The following is a 15,247-nucleotide window of genomic DNA, read 5'->3' as shown; positions in this document are numbered from 1 at the left end:
AAAGTATTGGGTAATTACAGTTAAGGATAGAAAGAATGTCCTCTTAGAAGGAATATACATGTGATATAATACAGCAACAGCAGATATTTTCCTGAGTGCCCTCTTTCTTCAAAGACTCTTTTGCAAGCCTCTCAAATGTCATCCATAAAAAGGCCTTTGAACAAGAACAGTGGTGGTGGTAGAAGACAGAAAGGAGGAGATGTGCAGCTAACAGACATGAAAAGGTGAGACACTGAAAGTGTCTGAAAAACACATTTTCTATGAGAGCTTTATAAAAACTAGTAGATACATTAGGAAAATAATTAGCTATATTTCAAAGATAAAACTTATTACAGTTGTGCATTTAATCCAAGGAAAAAAATCCTGTCTTTTTGTATGGATGCATCAAAAAATATTTCATGGATTTGGGGTGTATTACCTGGAATATTAAGACACTCAGTGAGCATTTTATATCAGATTAGGATCCATTCCATATTAAGTATTCCAATACCACTATATAATTTATTCATCTATTTTGATATATTTCTGTGACATTCATCACTATTACAAATGACAGAATTATCATTTTGTAAGTTAAGAACCCAATAATATTAATTATTTCTTCATTTGAAAGAATTTAGTTTCACCAGCAAAGCAGACAAGTGAAAAGGAATAGCAGGGTAAAATAGTGTGATCTCTGTTAACAGGAAGAAAAACCAAACAACCCAAACCCCACATTAAAGAAAGCATTGAAAAAAACCCTACACCCAAAAAAACAAGAACCAAGAAAAACATAAAAAAAACTGTGACATGTTTATGAGCATGCTCCTCTACAATGCATGCCAGCCAGTTATCACATAACAGATTAGTTCTTTTTTTGTGCATTATTGAATGGAAAAGTCATGCTTCTACAAGGTGGTCTGCTATGCTCATGTCCATGTAGACATTAAAAGCGCTATACAATTCATGCTAAAATACTTCAAGGTCTAATAACTGGTACTGAATCATAAAGCTGACTACATAAGGTGTTTGTTAACCCAACTATAAAGCTAAAGTGACGTTCTGCTGACTATAAAGCCAATAGCCATCCTACTGTTAGTCTTCATATACCTGTGATCCCTTTGACTGACTGCCCACATGTATAATTCAGATACACAGATGTAAAATTACTGGAATGAAAACTGCTGCCAATTTTTCGAATGCAAAGTACTGGTACTTTATATACATTAATTTATCTGAGTGTTAAATCAAATTCTTTGGTTTGCAGAAAGAGTGATGCTGGTTGCAGCTTTTCCTTTCAGTTTATACAAATAAACTACAAGTCATTCTATGTATCCCAGAATTTGGCACAGACAGCTCTCCTCAACTCCTAAAAAATTCTGGTCTCAGCAGCCTGACAAGTAAATCGCTTCTCACTGCTAGAAATGATAGCTTCATTAGGTCAAGGCTGAAGCTGCTGTTCCAGCACATGGGATAAGTACTCCATTTGTCTGGATTGTGTTTGGCTTGAGTATACCCAAAGGACTTAAATTCCTGTCTTGCTGGCTACTCAGCCATCACAAGCAAAATTTTGTCTCCAGTCCCCAAAAGGGAGGATCTCTTGCTGCAAATAAAGGAAAGAAAGAAAACACTCACATCATCACCATTTCAAAATTAACATCTTCCCACACTCATATTTGTGAACATAGTAATAGTTTATATTTTCCAAAATTCTTTAAATCAATAGTATTTTCAAACACCTTTGCAAAACCTTAAAAAACAGTATGGACTAGCAAAACACATGAATCACATCATACGCTGCTTCAGTGCACTTTGTCTTTCAATGTGGCAACTGGAGTGAAAACAGTAAATGATCTAGAATGGGTGTCAGAGAGGGGAATAATGGCATTGGAATCAGAATTCTCATTCTGAGCTGTAAAACTGAGAGCAAGTGTGATAATAATTTAAAGCGATTTATTTTTTTAGCATTTTTCCTGACTTAAAATAGGTCTCCCATTGCTATCTTTCAAACATGAGACCTTCCAACTCTAAAAGTCTGCTGAAGCTGCTCTACAGACAAGTTTCCAACCATTAAACAGTTCCAGGGTGTAAGCAGGAGGACTGGCTCTGCCCGATGGAAATGGCACACATAAACCAGCTGTGCAACAGCATAAAAAAATCATTGGTCTCAAAGGAGCAACAGAAAGAGTTTTATTGCCATGAGTGGGTGTCTGTTCTGGTTTTTCTAACACTCGGTAATGTATGCATGAAATCACATCCAGCCTGGTACTTATGTGCTGTGAAAACAATGTTGTCTGCTTCCTTTTGCTTGACAATCTATCCAGTGTATGCTGGCAATTGCCCTCACGGTGAAGCTAAAAGCCTTTAGCAGAGGTGGAAGGGTCAGATATGGTTTGGGCTCATTGTGTTGATCTTCTTGTCTCTGGAAATGGCACAGCACCTACAGACCAGTGAGATAATATATGACATAGAAATGCCTAACACTGAGTCCTAGAGTTAACTGAAGTCTCTGGTACTGAGAATTCATTCCCATCACAAATTATAAAAAGCTAGGGAAAAAATAGCTTAGTTACTCTGAACCAAATGCAACAAATTAAAAATTGTATTACTAGTGCCAAGCAGCTTTTGACCAGTCAGGTTAAGCTATCCAGTGCCTGCCTGCTTACTGGAAGAAAAACACAGGTAGTTTTCATCCAAGGAGACTAATTTATGGATTCTAGGAACAGTTCTCTCCTGCTTCCAGAAGAAAGGAAACAGCTTGGAGAGAGCCAGTCTAAATATGAATAGAAGGATATTTGTATCTTCATGGATCAAAAATGTTCTGTCAGGTATTCAGTTACCTTTATTTATTGCTGTTATTGGAAGTTGTTGTCGCTCAATTAAAGATAAAAGGAAAGCACACAAAATTTAAAAACACTGAAAAAAGAAGTGGAAACCACTGCCAAAATAGCAGAATATTTTGATCAATTTCAGTTGACAGTATCAATGTAAAAGTCCATGTGCACAGTTCCAGTCATATGAAAGAATCCACTCTCTATGTGCAACATTCACTTAATTTTCCAGCCACTCCACCACAGACTGATCTAGTCCAACCTGTGTTTTTGTAATTTTGGAGTCACATTTTGGCAAAACAAAGCTCCACTTTATTCCCTGTGAAGGGTCATGTCAGACCAGTACATGCAAACCCTTTGTTTACTTTATAAAAAATAAATAAACAGAGTTTAAAAAGGAGCTCTGCCTAAGCTTTGAATATTCCAGAAATTCTCAGCCATGTCACTTTATTTACTATTTACAAATTAATGCCAACAAATTAATGTTCATCCTAGATGAACACATGAGGCAGTGTAAAACAGCTAATAAACCTTCACCTCAAATGTTTATAGCATAAAAGTATCCAAGGGTGCAGTAGATCAGACCTCAAAACACAATTAGATGAAGAATGGCAAGTTGAAATGCTTGATGAAATATTCTTGTTTTCCTTTTTTTGTCTTTTTCATGACTGAGAAATTAAATTACTTTGGAAAATGAAGAGTTTTATTTAGTGATAAATAAGTTAATGGTAATTACCGCAGAAGACTTAAAATCATTTTGAATAAAACAAAACCTTATTTTGCTGTGCCTACTTAGAGAGCATGTTTTTTGCATTTTCAAAAAGACAAAACAGTATAAAAAGTATTCTGGTAACCAGACAAAAAATTCTCCCTCTGAGTAATTACAGCACGTTTTTGAATATTCCTCTTAACATCTTAAAATATTTAGTGACAGAGACTTTGTGGTGCCATACTTCTTCCTAGAAGAAGATTAAATATCATATTTGTCCCCCTTTAGAGGAAAAAACAAACCCAAATAATTTTCTATTCATTATTACTTATGAGCAATTGGTAAAAGTTCAGTATCTTGCGTGAGAAACTGTCTTAGGAATTACTGTCATGTTTCCTGATCAAAGGGTTTATTTTTGAAGAAACCTACTGCTAAGTTTGACCAAGATAATAATCTTCTCTTAGTCTTGGCACAACAGGGTGAAGTGAAACACTGATGTGAAATTCTGTCCACACTTCACACAAACACAGCACAGACAGGCAGCAAACTTCCAAAGGTGATGTGCCAAAATCCACTTTTCTTTTCCAAACTGGAGGTTAAATGTGCCTGTAGGAGCTCAGCAGGGGCCAGTAGATGCTGGCACTCAAAAAACTAGGCACATCTGAGCAGCAGTTTCTTGCCTCTCTACCAGGCAGGAGCTGTCATTTCCCACTGAGCTCCAAAATGGTAATTAAATGTTCGTGTGACACTCACTGCTACCACTCTGACGGCTCACCTGGGGATATGGAGGATCAAAGACACCAACAGGAGCATCCCAGTGTCTTTCCCAGCAGCCAGCACCCAGCAGCACCTTCATGTGAGTCACCTGGAGTGACTGCACCTTTCATCTGGCAAACTCACATCTTTATAACACCACTGGCAGCTCCACAGCCCCCAGAATGGCCAAATGAGCTGCCAGCACAGGCTGATGAGGGCTAACTGAACTCCCTGCTGCTTGTCTGTCAATTCACAATCCTCTGCCAGGGGCAGGAGCTCAGATTTGAAAACAGTTATTTTGAGAGTTACAGAAGCCTTTTGAAGAAGGCTGGCTACATACTTGCTGCCATTATCAAAATTTTGGTTTATCAGGTAAGAACAGGCAGAGGTACTGCTGAATCCCACTGCCCTTGTCACAAAGCCCTAAAAGTGCTCTCCATCTCCACTAGACAGCCATGAGCAGTTCTCAAGGACAGCAAGTGCTTCAGGGGTAGATGCAGAGACCACAAGAGGACTCTGGTATTCAAGTAATGATTTCAAAATCACAAGTTCCTGAAACATAAATTACTGCCAGCTGGGAGACTATTCTGAAGAAATACCCCTATGTGCTTATCCTGATCTTACATTGTTATCCAGAAACCCACCTCTGGCTGGGGGCAGATTCTGGGCTAAAGAGACCTCCAGGATGACTTAGCATGGACATTCTTACATTCATTACCAAGGGTGCTTTTGAGCATGGCTAGCACACCCAGAAGGGAGCCAATTTTTTTGGAAGTTATACAAATCCTGCCTGAAAATGTCATGTTGAAGTCAAAACCTCAGTGCTACCATGACATACCTTTCTGTAATTGTAGTAATGGTGGCTTCAAGCGAAATAGTTGGAAAATATTTACAAATCCAATAAAACAACTGTCAATGATCTCAATTTAAAAGAAAGTTGGTGCCAGATTCAGCAACAAACTGCTGTATCTGCTGAATTGCTGTTGAAGAAGAGAAAGGTACTGTTGCTGAAGAGTTCTTACAGTAAACTCAGCTCAAAGGAACTGTATTATTTTATGTTTCTGAAATTGTATGCTACTTAAGTATCATAGTTCTTAAAATAATACTTCTTCTATGCATGAAAAGGTTTGTGGTCACAGAAGTAACAGGACAGCTATGCCAGCCAACCTTCCTACCACAAATACGGCTAGAGCACAAAAAAATTATTTAGACTTACATATAGTTATTCAGTAAGTGATTAAAACTTCCATACCAGCAAAAGTATTTGCATGCCTCTATAAATGCACCACCAAAAAGATCATTTTCTAGGACTGACTATGGCCAAACAGAAAGCTAAAAGCCAGCACAGGAACTCAAAGATGGCAACAGCTTGTACTGCAAGACAATTCAGTCTGCACGAAGAGGAGGAAATACAATCCTCAAAGTATGCAAAGTTATACCATAATAATCTTTACCAAAGTAAAGATTCTGTCACTATTAAAACAACAACAAGTCTTTCTATTAGAAACTGCTTCTATTAGCAGAGTGAAGAGTGCTGGATCTCATTCTTTGGCACTAAAGTCTACTAGTGTGGTCTGGATATGCCCACATTATTGACTGCCTTTAAGAGAGGGTGACCACATCCAGATCATCTGTCTAATGGGAATAGTTTCTGGCCTGTGCTAACCCCAACACTATGCCTAAGAGTCATCTGGGAAAATTCTTCTCCATGTTGGTCAAAAGCACACCAGGGAGAATGCCAGGAACTTCACAGGATGGGAGAACTGTTTCTATCTCCTCCATCCCTCATGTACCATTTACTGGTACAGAAATAATTTTCAAAGTTATTTTATTGCCCAAACAGTTGCAAAACCAGAACTATCAACAAAAATTCCTACAATACTTTGTGGATCATCAGGCATGCCTTTGTAATGAACAGAAACACGCTGCTTTGCATTTATGCTCTTTTTTATTCTTAAGCATTTACAATTAGTTCTAGCAAGGGGAGTTCTATTAACAGGGTCCAAAGTTCCATCAAAACAATGCTGCTACAATTATTTAGATACAGGCAACAAAATATACCAATACTCTATTAAATATATGACAATAACATATTTCTCATAATTAAAAAAGAAGGAGATAAACCTCTTGGATTAACACACTGAAACCCAAGTTCTTCCCTATTTCACGGTCAGGGTCGTGAAGTTTGATACCAATCATGTGGAAAATATTTCAAAGGAGTTTTATTCATAAACATCCTTGCTGACAAAAGAATAATGACACTTCAGCTTTTAATTTGTTTGCTGACTTCAAGCAAATCTCACACCATTTCTAAAGTAAGTGACAATACGACTCAGAAACCCACCTGCTCAAGACCCTCTGCCACAAGAGCAGGCAGAGCAGGCAGTGCTGCAGGTGGGGGTGACGGGAAGGTGGCAGCTCGAGGAACACTCACCTCGGGAGGAGCGGAAGTGCTTGCTGGGCGCAGTGAAGCCCCTGGTGCCGTGCACGTTCACAGCGGCCACGCGGAACTGGTACCAGCGGCTGGCGCGGGTGTCCGGCAGCCGAACGCGCTCCTCTGTGGTCTGGGGGAAAAAGTCACACACTTACACTGCTTGTCCTGACAAGGTCACCTGCCATCTGCTGCGCAACACCCCAATATCGGTCTGGCTGAGCATCACAGGCTGCATGCAGCCACCTCACCTGACCCCAGCCGCCACTCTGCACTGCAAAGCGTTTACAGCTGTGAGCAAAATGATAAAACCATCCAATTTTACAGCGCATTACAGGTTTCTTCTGGAAAAAGTAGCCTTCAGAAAATAGGTAAAGTGCTGTTAAATTCACACAATTAGTTCTGCAGTTATCACAATCTTCACACCAGTGTTTAGGGTCTCACTGTTCAGGTGATATTTCAGGGAACTCGTTGCCCCAGGTGACAGGACTGATTTCCTCAAATCTCAATTCTCAGAGAATTAGGGGTCCAAAATAGCCTAATGAAATCCAGTGCTGTGAGAACCCACTTTTTCTAGTTCATAGGAAACACAAAACTCTCAGATAATGAATGTAAGCCTTTTTCACATCTTTGGCACTTAGGTCAAAAAGACACTTACAGCCTTAACTCTTCCCTGAAGACTTTTCTCAGGTCATAGGAGCTGACCTTTTCTCCAACAACACCTACTGAGATTGCCAGTGTCATGAGTTCAATTTCCAAATCCTGAGGGGAGAACCACTGAAATATGACTAAGCATAGATACAATCTGAACCCTTTCAGTAGCAAGTGCTTTACAGATTCTTATTCTGAGCCCTGCTTTCTTCCATTTTTTTACCCCATTAAACTTTTGAAGAACTATCTTTTGCATTCTTTCTTTTTTTTTCCCCTAAGGTACAAACACCAGAACTGAACACAGCCTCCTGGTAACCACTGAATCACCTCCAGCTACAGAAGATGTGGCATTTTTGTAGAACTCATCAAAAACATATCCACTTGGAATTTTTACTTTTACAATTACCTCTCAATTATCCAGTTTTCAATTTACTTTAATATGTCATGTTTACTACATTTTGATTTAATTCTTTCATCAAAGTAACACAAGAACCCGAACCAGATGTCATATACATGTCTAAATATATTATACAATCATCACTGACTACCATTAATGCCCAAACATGCAAGCTCATTAAAAACGTAGTTGCACCAATTTATATTTACAAGCTCTGTTTTATACAAGTTCAAGAAGTCACCTTTCCTGTATATGATTCAACATTACTTGTAATGATACTAAGTAGCTTCCAAAAAAAGGCAAAACATAATTTCTGCTTCTTGCTCCACTTTAAATCTGCGTAAGAAATCAGAAGCTGCTGACATAACTCAGATAACCAGAAACTGAGGAATTTGCTTCAGCTCTTCAGCAATGGCCTTTTAGAGCCCTGATAAATAAAATTTGTAGGTGTTATTCTCCACTTAGTCTCTCCATCTGGTGACAAACAAAATTTAGGGAAACAATTATCTCATTTGTGTGTGCATGTAGGGAAAGGAGACCCTTTCTAACCCATATTATTGACTCTCTCAGACTGCTGAGTGTTTCAGACTCTGAGTCCATCACATATTGCTGCTACTCAGAGTCCCTCTCCATTCAGATCACTCTCTTCTCAACTTAAGCAGGGGTAACAATCCTGACAGTCAACCTCACCTCCTTTCCCTTTTTAACCTTTATGTTACTTGTAGAGTGAATTATCCAAGGTTTGCCCCAGGGAAGAAAGAGCCTACCTGAAACAACTTTTGCAATTATTTTTATTTTATGGAGTACTCAAATATCCTGTTTTTTCCCAACAGCCAGCTCCTCTATTGCTGCAACTGAAAACAGGTTCAGGGCCAATATATAATTGTAAATAACTAGTTACAATCTCCAGGGGTTTTAAAAACATGTTTGCTGAACTTTGTAACAAGGCAAGCATAATCTGAATAAACTTAATCCCAAATTCCTCAAAGGAGTGTTATTTGTCACTGGCTCATATTCTGTTGATTAAAAGAAAGTGTTTCAGTAGTGTCAGTTTCCCATGGCAACCATAAAATAATGTAAAACCAAACAAACTGTCAATCCATAATGCCAAAATTATTTTAACTTATGAACATGCCTTGGGCCTATTACTTTCATAATTCATTTTGTTGGCCAAGCTCCTGCTAAGCTCAATGGCGTGCAGGAGGCCTACCTCCAACCACCATGATATAAACCACTTTGGCACCTCTAATAGAATTAATAAATTTCTAGAAATAACTAAGTACTGCTGAGATATCTTACATTACCTTAATGCTACAACTATTTTTTTTTGTTTCATTGCTTTAGTTTAGTTAGTTCTCACTACTTAAGTATTTTTGGAGCTGCAGTCATAATATTCAGAGTCCTTTCAATATCTTTCACATTAATTTAAACCCACTAAAAGCTATGCTGAGTGGTACCAAATAACTAATGGTTAAATTTCATCACACACCTAAAATTCTGTCTGAATATGAAAGAAAAAACCAATACTTTTAAAGAATTTTTAAGAATTATAAATAAAAGACAAAAAGAAAATATCACCACTCAAATCATTACAGAATCATAATTACCATTTATTTGGCATTGTTTAGTTATAAGATGAATGTTTGGAAGGTAGCTTCATATTCTAACAGGTGTTTTATTTGGAATAAAATAATAAATTAGTCCTCAAACAAAATAACTGGCCAACATGTCCACCTTCAGTATCATGCAAAGTTCAATGAAGACAAGGGAAAATCCCTATTAATAACATTAGGATACAACTTCATATAAGAGCAGCATGTAATCTCAATGACATAAGCTGGACAATACACATAATACCTTGACATTATTCTCAAGAGCTCATTTTAGGTTCAAGGGACAACAGGCCACCTCCCATGGCCAGAAAGCAGAACAAGGTTGGGCTTTTTGTGAGAACTTCGCAGAGATTTGACAAGAACTGCTCCATTTAAGAAGCACTGAAAATTCTATTCCTCTTCCAGCAGCTCTTAACTGTTCAAATCCTGAGCCCTTTCCTGTAAGTAGTCTCCTCATCTTGTCCTTCAAAAGGGGATTATCTGTTATTGTCCTCAACACAGCTACAGAAATCTTCCTCTGCTGCTCCTACAACTGAGTAATGATCAAGAGCATCCCAGAGCATGGATGACCTATCTTCAATTCCAACCTTTGTATGAGAGGCAAGGGGAACATATTCCCTAGCACTCTGGATGTTGCATGCTACTTAGAATTATGACTTTATATATAACTATACTATATATATAACTATGTTTTATATTTACATCCAAAACTGTTCCTTGGAGAAAGACAGGCTGAAAGTTAGAATTTCTTGTAAGGAAAAGGTGGGATTTACTACAACTGGAAGGGAGAAGAAAAGAGAATGTCTCACCCAGCAGCATAGCAGTTTGACAATTCAGGTGGCATTCTCGTGTCAACACTACAGACAGCTTCTATATGTTATGTATATATGTTAAAAATTGGTGCAAAGAACTCTTCACAGCGAAGACTTGCACAGAGGACTCTCCTCTATCCAAGGATTACAGTAATCAATGGACTGTTTCACTGTGCTCATTCCCCACTATGAATCCTGGACTCCTCTCTGTAGCACAAACATTTAATAGAAATAGGAGAGTACAGTTTTACCCTGCTGAGTTCACAGCTCTACACCTTTGGAAACAACACATTGATAAAAGAATTTGCATTTCAAAAAGTGAAGGGATACCACCCAGAGTATCAGAAAAGCTGAGCTTCTGTTTCCTGTGATACAAAAGAAATTCTGAGTGTTGTATCCACTACTCTAACAAAGGACAGCAGATCTGCCCTACTTCATGTGAATGCAATCCCACACAAGGTGGGCTCATTTCTCTGCTTACCAAAGCAAGTCTCCCCTGGGAGATGGAGAAAGAAACCTTTAGTGTACAGGACTGGTGGTTAGCTCCATCCAGCAGGTATTTCTCACTGTCAGGGGCTGAGAACTTCCTTGTGATCCTCAGAACCAGAATTTTAGGTGTTTCAGAAGCTTTCTTTTTGAAGATTAGCTGTCCACAGAGTTTATGCAATTGCAAGGTGAAGCACTCAGGTCTGTCACAATCAAGCTATCAGTAAATACTGCCCCTTATTTGTTTTAGTAATGGACTAGACTGATGAATGTACTTCATCACTGTCTGCCCATATGTGTATATATGTATATATGTGTGTGTGTGTGTGTGTGTGTGTGTGTACACATTGCATCCATTCACACAACACACACATGCTCTGTCTGAAAATAACTGGCCTGGTATATTTTAATCAACTTTATTATATTATAGTAATATGATTAAATAGCTGAATTTCCAATGTAAACAGTAATACTACTATTTTTAGAGAGAATTAGTACCAAATAGAATGGTAAGTCTGTTCACATGACATGCAGCATTTCCACAGGATAATGCAGCACGTCCTGCTCAGCTGGCTAAATCTTAAGTTACAGTACTGTAGGAAACTTCACATAAAACTTGGGACAATCTACATCACAGCCAGCTTGGCCAACTAGCATCTTAGTTATCATAGTTTTTATATTAACCAATGGAATTAGTCAAATGGTTAATCATATCAAATTTTCCCCAAAATACGCAGTTAAAAACTAACGCAGTTTAACGCAGTTTAAAAATCCCTTCCTGCAGAAGTGAGAAATAACTAAAATAATTTTCAATATGTTTGCATTCCTATATAATTGGAGAGCAAAATAGTATACTAATAGATTGTGCCTTCTTCCTTAAAAAGAAAACATAAAGATGACACAAAAAACATGGCACAATAATAAACAAATTTTTTCAAAATTATTGTTTCAATAAAAAATCAAAATTTCTACCCAACATGAGAAATTACTTGCAAATTAGCTCCACTAAGGCCAATAAAATACATCAAGTTTTTTTTTAATTTAAACCCCATTTTTTCTTGGACAGACAAAAAAATATTAGATGAGTAACTCTGATGAAACATTATGAAATTTCTTATAAGAAGATGCAAACAATAACTTTGTTTATGCTACATATGTGTATAAACATAGAGAAATTCAGATCCTCACCCACAGCCTTTTTGATCTTTGGTTACTCTTTACACAATCTCTATCTTAAGTTGCAGAGTAAAGCAAAAGGCTGAATCATCTGCCCTGGACTGAGATGCTCCAGGAATTTTCAGATAAATGGCTGAGCTCTTCTCAGTCTTTGTCTACAATTAAGGGCTCATACCTCAATGTTTTGGAATCACACAAGAAAAACATCTCAGTTACACAGACAAGGGAAGCCTGGAGGCTGTGCACACAATCACTGCAGTCAAACTGGATATCCATCCTTGCTGCTGATATTGCAAAATAAATTCTATCACATTTGGCAGACAAATTTGATTGCCTGGTGGGATGTCTAAAACTACAAGCACCATGGAGGTACACAACTCTCTAAAGACAGAAATTCTGATTACTAGCACCCCTCAAGGGTGCCCAGCCTGCATGTCCCATAAGGTATACACAGTTCACAAAGCCAGTCAGGCATCCTGAAGTGTGCTCTGAGCTGACATTCCCAGTGGGGTCCACCACACAGTCAAATTCGTGTCTCCTGTGATGCAGAAGGGACAGGGAAGTTGTCAGAAAGATGTCACTCGGAGGAGACTTCTCCTGCCACAGTGATTAACTCAGCCCCTTCTGCCTGCATTCACCAGACCCCAGGAAAGGCAGCTGTCAGGCTTCTCCTTGCTCTAGCACAGGAACACGTTCCTGAAACACTCTCCTGCAGATGCACTGCAAGGCAAGGGTTCATGTATGTTCAGCCACTGTGGAGCATCTACAGTGCATGTTCCCAGGAATGTGCATGAGGTCTGGGATGAGAAATAGCAGAGCACTGCGCTCCCTTTGCAGCCTGGATTCACCAGCCACTGCAGCTGAGCCTCCACAGTCTATCACATCCACATGGTTCAGTAACAGAGAGGAGTAATTCAGATCTGGCACATTCTCACTACTTGCTATTTTCCTTGCAACAAAGGCAGGAGCTTGTTTCCTGGAATGGAGAATGCAGGTTCAAGACCTGCACCTCAACTGAGAGATCAGAAGCCACTGTGACCTGATCAGTTTTGGACATGCTCTCATGGGCTTGCACAAGCAAGGTTTCCTGCCAGGGTCTGCTGCAGGGGGCTTTTCCTGAGCAAGACTACAACATAGTGACAGCTCCCTCTAGCACCATGCTGGAGCTAAGAAATTCACTTCCGAGTGTTCAGCCTCACAAGCTTCATGTTTTTATAAGACAGCATTTTCCAACACAATCTGAATTGAGAATGAGCACAAACTGTCACAGAATTTAAATCCCTTACTCTATTTTGTGGATGGTTCTACTTATTCTCTCTTTCCTTTTTTTCCTAGCTATAATGATATTTTGCAGATCTTTTCAAAATCAGCATTTTACTTTTCTTGTCAGCAGGGATAAGGGTGAAGCAGTAAGATAAACGATTGGAACTCTGCCATCCAGGTGGACTGTCAGCATGGTAAAAAACAGATTGAAACTGGGAAGGAACTAAGTGAAAATTTATGCTCTGTTGGCTGCTTCTCATTAAGAAACATTCGCTCATGAATCTTACATTTTTAGTCTGGATTGCACTGAGTGATAAGAGCATGACATCATAGACTTTTCTGAATTGGGAGGGTCACACCTGAGGAAAACAACTTTACAAAGAATAAAGGTTTTAGTAATTTTTTTCACTCCTTTTTTTAGTCTTGTTTTTGTTTTTTTGTTTGTTTGTTTGTTTTTTAATTAATAGCCTTTTCACCAGCTTGGTTTTTTACTTTTGACAAGAATCAAGCCATGCCTTGGACACTGTGCAATGAGTCCCACTAAACTCAGAACAACTATGTCCCTAATGTGCTTCCTTGAATGGATTTTGGTCTCTAATTCTACATTTTTCAAGAGATTTGTGACATTCTGAGACTAGATCCACATTGCTTACAAAGAACTGACCTGTGCCACAGTTTGCCAGTTCGTAGCATCATCCTCACTTGGATGGATCCCTTGATTCCACCTCCTCTGAACAACATAGATCACAGGCTCAATGGAAATATTGAATTTTGAAGACCACTTCACCTCCAGGTCTCCAGACTGATGTTCTATGAATTTTAATTCTTTCCGGGGTTTCAGTGGAACACCTGTAGTAGGAATGCACAGATAAAAATATATGAGTAATTTACAAGATATGATTAAGCCATTTGTAGATGAAGCTGTATAAAAAATAATTGAAAAAAAGGTTGTTTGCCAGAGAAAATGGCAAAAAGGGAGGAATGATAAGCATGGAAGTTTCAGAACTGTTCCTAGCTAACCCATCTCTGTTAACATTAAAATTTGTTTTAAAAAAAATCTTCAAAATTATTTATTTATTTCATTAAAAAACTGAATGACATGAAAGTTGTAAACAAAAACTGACTTTACAGAGAACATTTGCCCAACAAAACCAGGAGAAAGATCCCTTTGTTCCCAAGCAGAATCAGCTGTACCTCTTGTTCAGTTTTTCACCCAATTTTTCCTAAAACACATTTAGTAACAAAATTTCCATAGCATCACACAGTAGTCTATTTCACTACTTGTCTATCCTTGCTACAAGAAAGTTCTCTCACTGCCTTGTTTAGGCTCCTCAGCTGCATCAGGAACTCAGTAGTGGTCCAAGATGTTTGTGGATCATGGGGAACAAATTCTTTCTGTTATCTGTGGAGAAGCTTTCCATGTACCACAAGACTGTTTTCGTGCTTCTGAATGTTTTCTTCTTCAGTCTAATAACCACAGTGCACTCCACTTCCCTCTAATTTCAGTGTTCCCAGACCCCTGTGCATTCTTGCAGTTCCCTCTGCTGATTCTCCAGCTTTGAGCCCTTCTCCAGAGACAAGCCTAAAACTGGACACAGACTGTGTCTAAGCTCTCAGCAGTGCAGACCAGTGAAGTGTGATTATTTCATACATCTTGCATTAGTCTGATGTACTTGAGAAAGCTGTTTGCTTCTCCGTGGCTGCATGATCTTATTGACTCACGTGCTGCAGCTGTACTGCATGATGTGTCCCTCTCCACTCTTCCCTAAAGAGCTAGGAAAGGTAATTCCAAGACATCTTGGAATATATATGTTATGTATATTGCCAAATTGTTGCATTTCAGAGAAAAAGATATATTTCTAAAATATTACTGTAATTTCTCATTACACAGTGACACCAAAAGACGCTCATTTATGTTGTTATACTGCCAGTAATATCACCTTTCTGAAAACATCTGCAGTAGCTTGAAGGAGAAAACAATTCTTCAAATTGGATATCTTCAATTGGATATCTTTTGATTAAATCAACAAATCAAGTGCTAGCTACGTTTCTCTAGACAGAGATTAGGAATATTTATTTTTGAGTGTGCAGCATTTTGTCACTTGAGGATATGTCACAATAAGATCTCTGTGTTGACATATAA

At 38.5% G+C, this 15,247-nt stretch overlaps 1 protein-coding gene across 2 annotated transcripts in view; it reads right to left on the bottom strand.

Moving 5' to 3' along the window:
- The window catches only part of ANOS1 (anosmin 1), a 135,348-nt gene that overhangs the window by 42,767 nt on the left and 77,334 nt on the right, over positions 1-15,247 (bottom strand). For both annotated transcript variants that reach the window (XM_063147910.1, XM_063147911.1), the window contains 2 exons: positions 13,769-13,953; positions 6,710-6,839 (listed from right to left, as the gene is read on the bottom strand). In XM_063147910.1, coding sequence (XP_063003980.1) covers positions 6,710-6,839; positions 13,769-13,953 — 315 coding nt within the window. The remainder of the gene's footprint in view (positions 1-6,709; positions 6,840-13,768; positions 13,954-15,247) is intronic.

Source organism: Melospiza melodia, chromosome 2 (assembly GCF_035770615.1).
Source record: "Melospiza melodia melodia isolate bMelMel2 chromosome 2, bMelMel2.pri, whole genome shotgun sequence".
NCBI lineage: Eukaryota > Metazoa > Chordata > Aves > Passeriformes > Passerellidae > Melospiza > Melospiza melodia.
The sequence above is the reverse complement of the archived record's forward strand: the minus strand, read 5'-3'. Positions and strand labels throughout refer to the sequence as shown.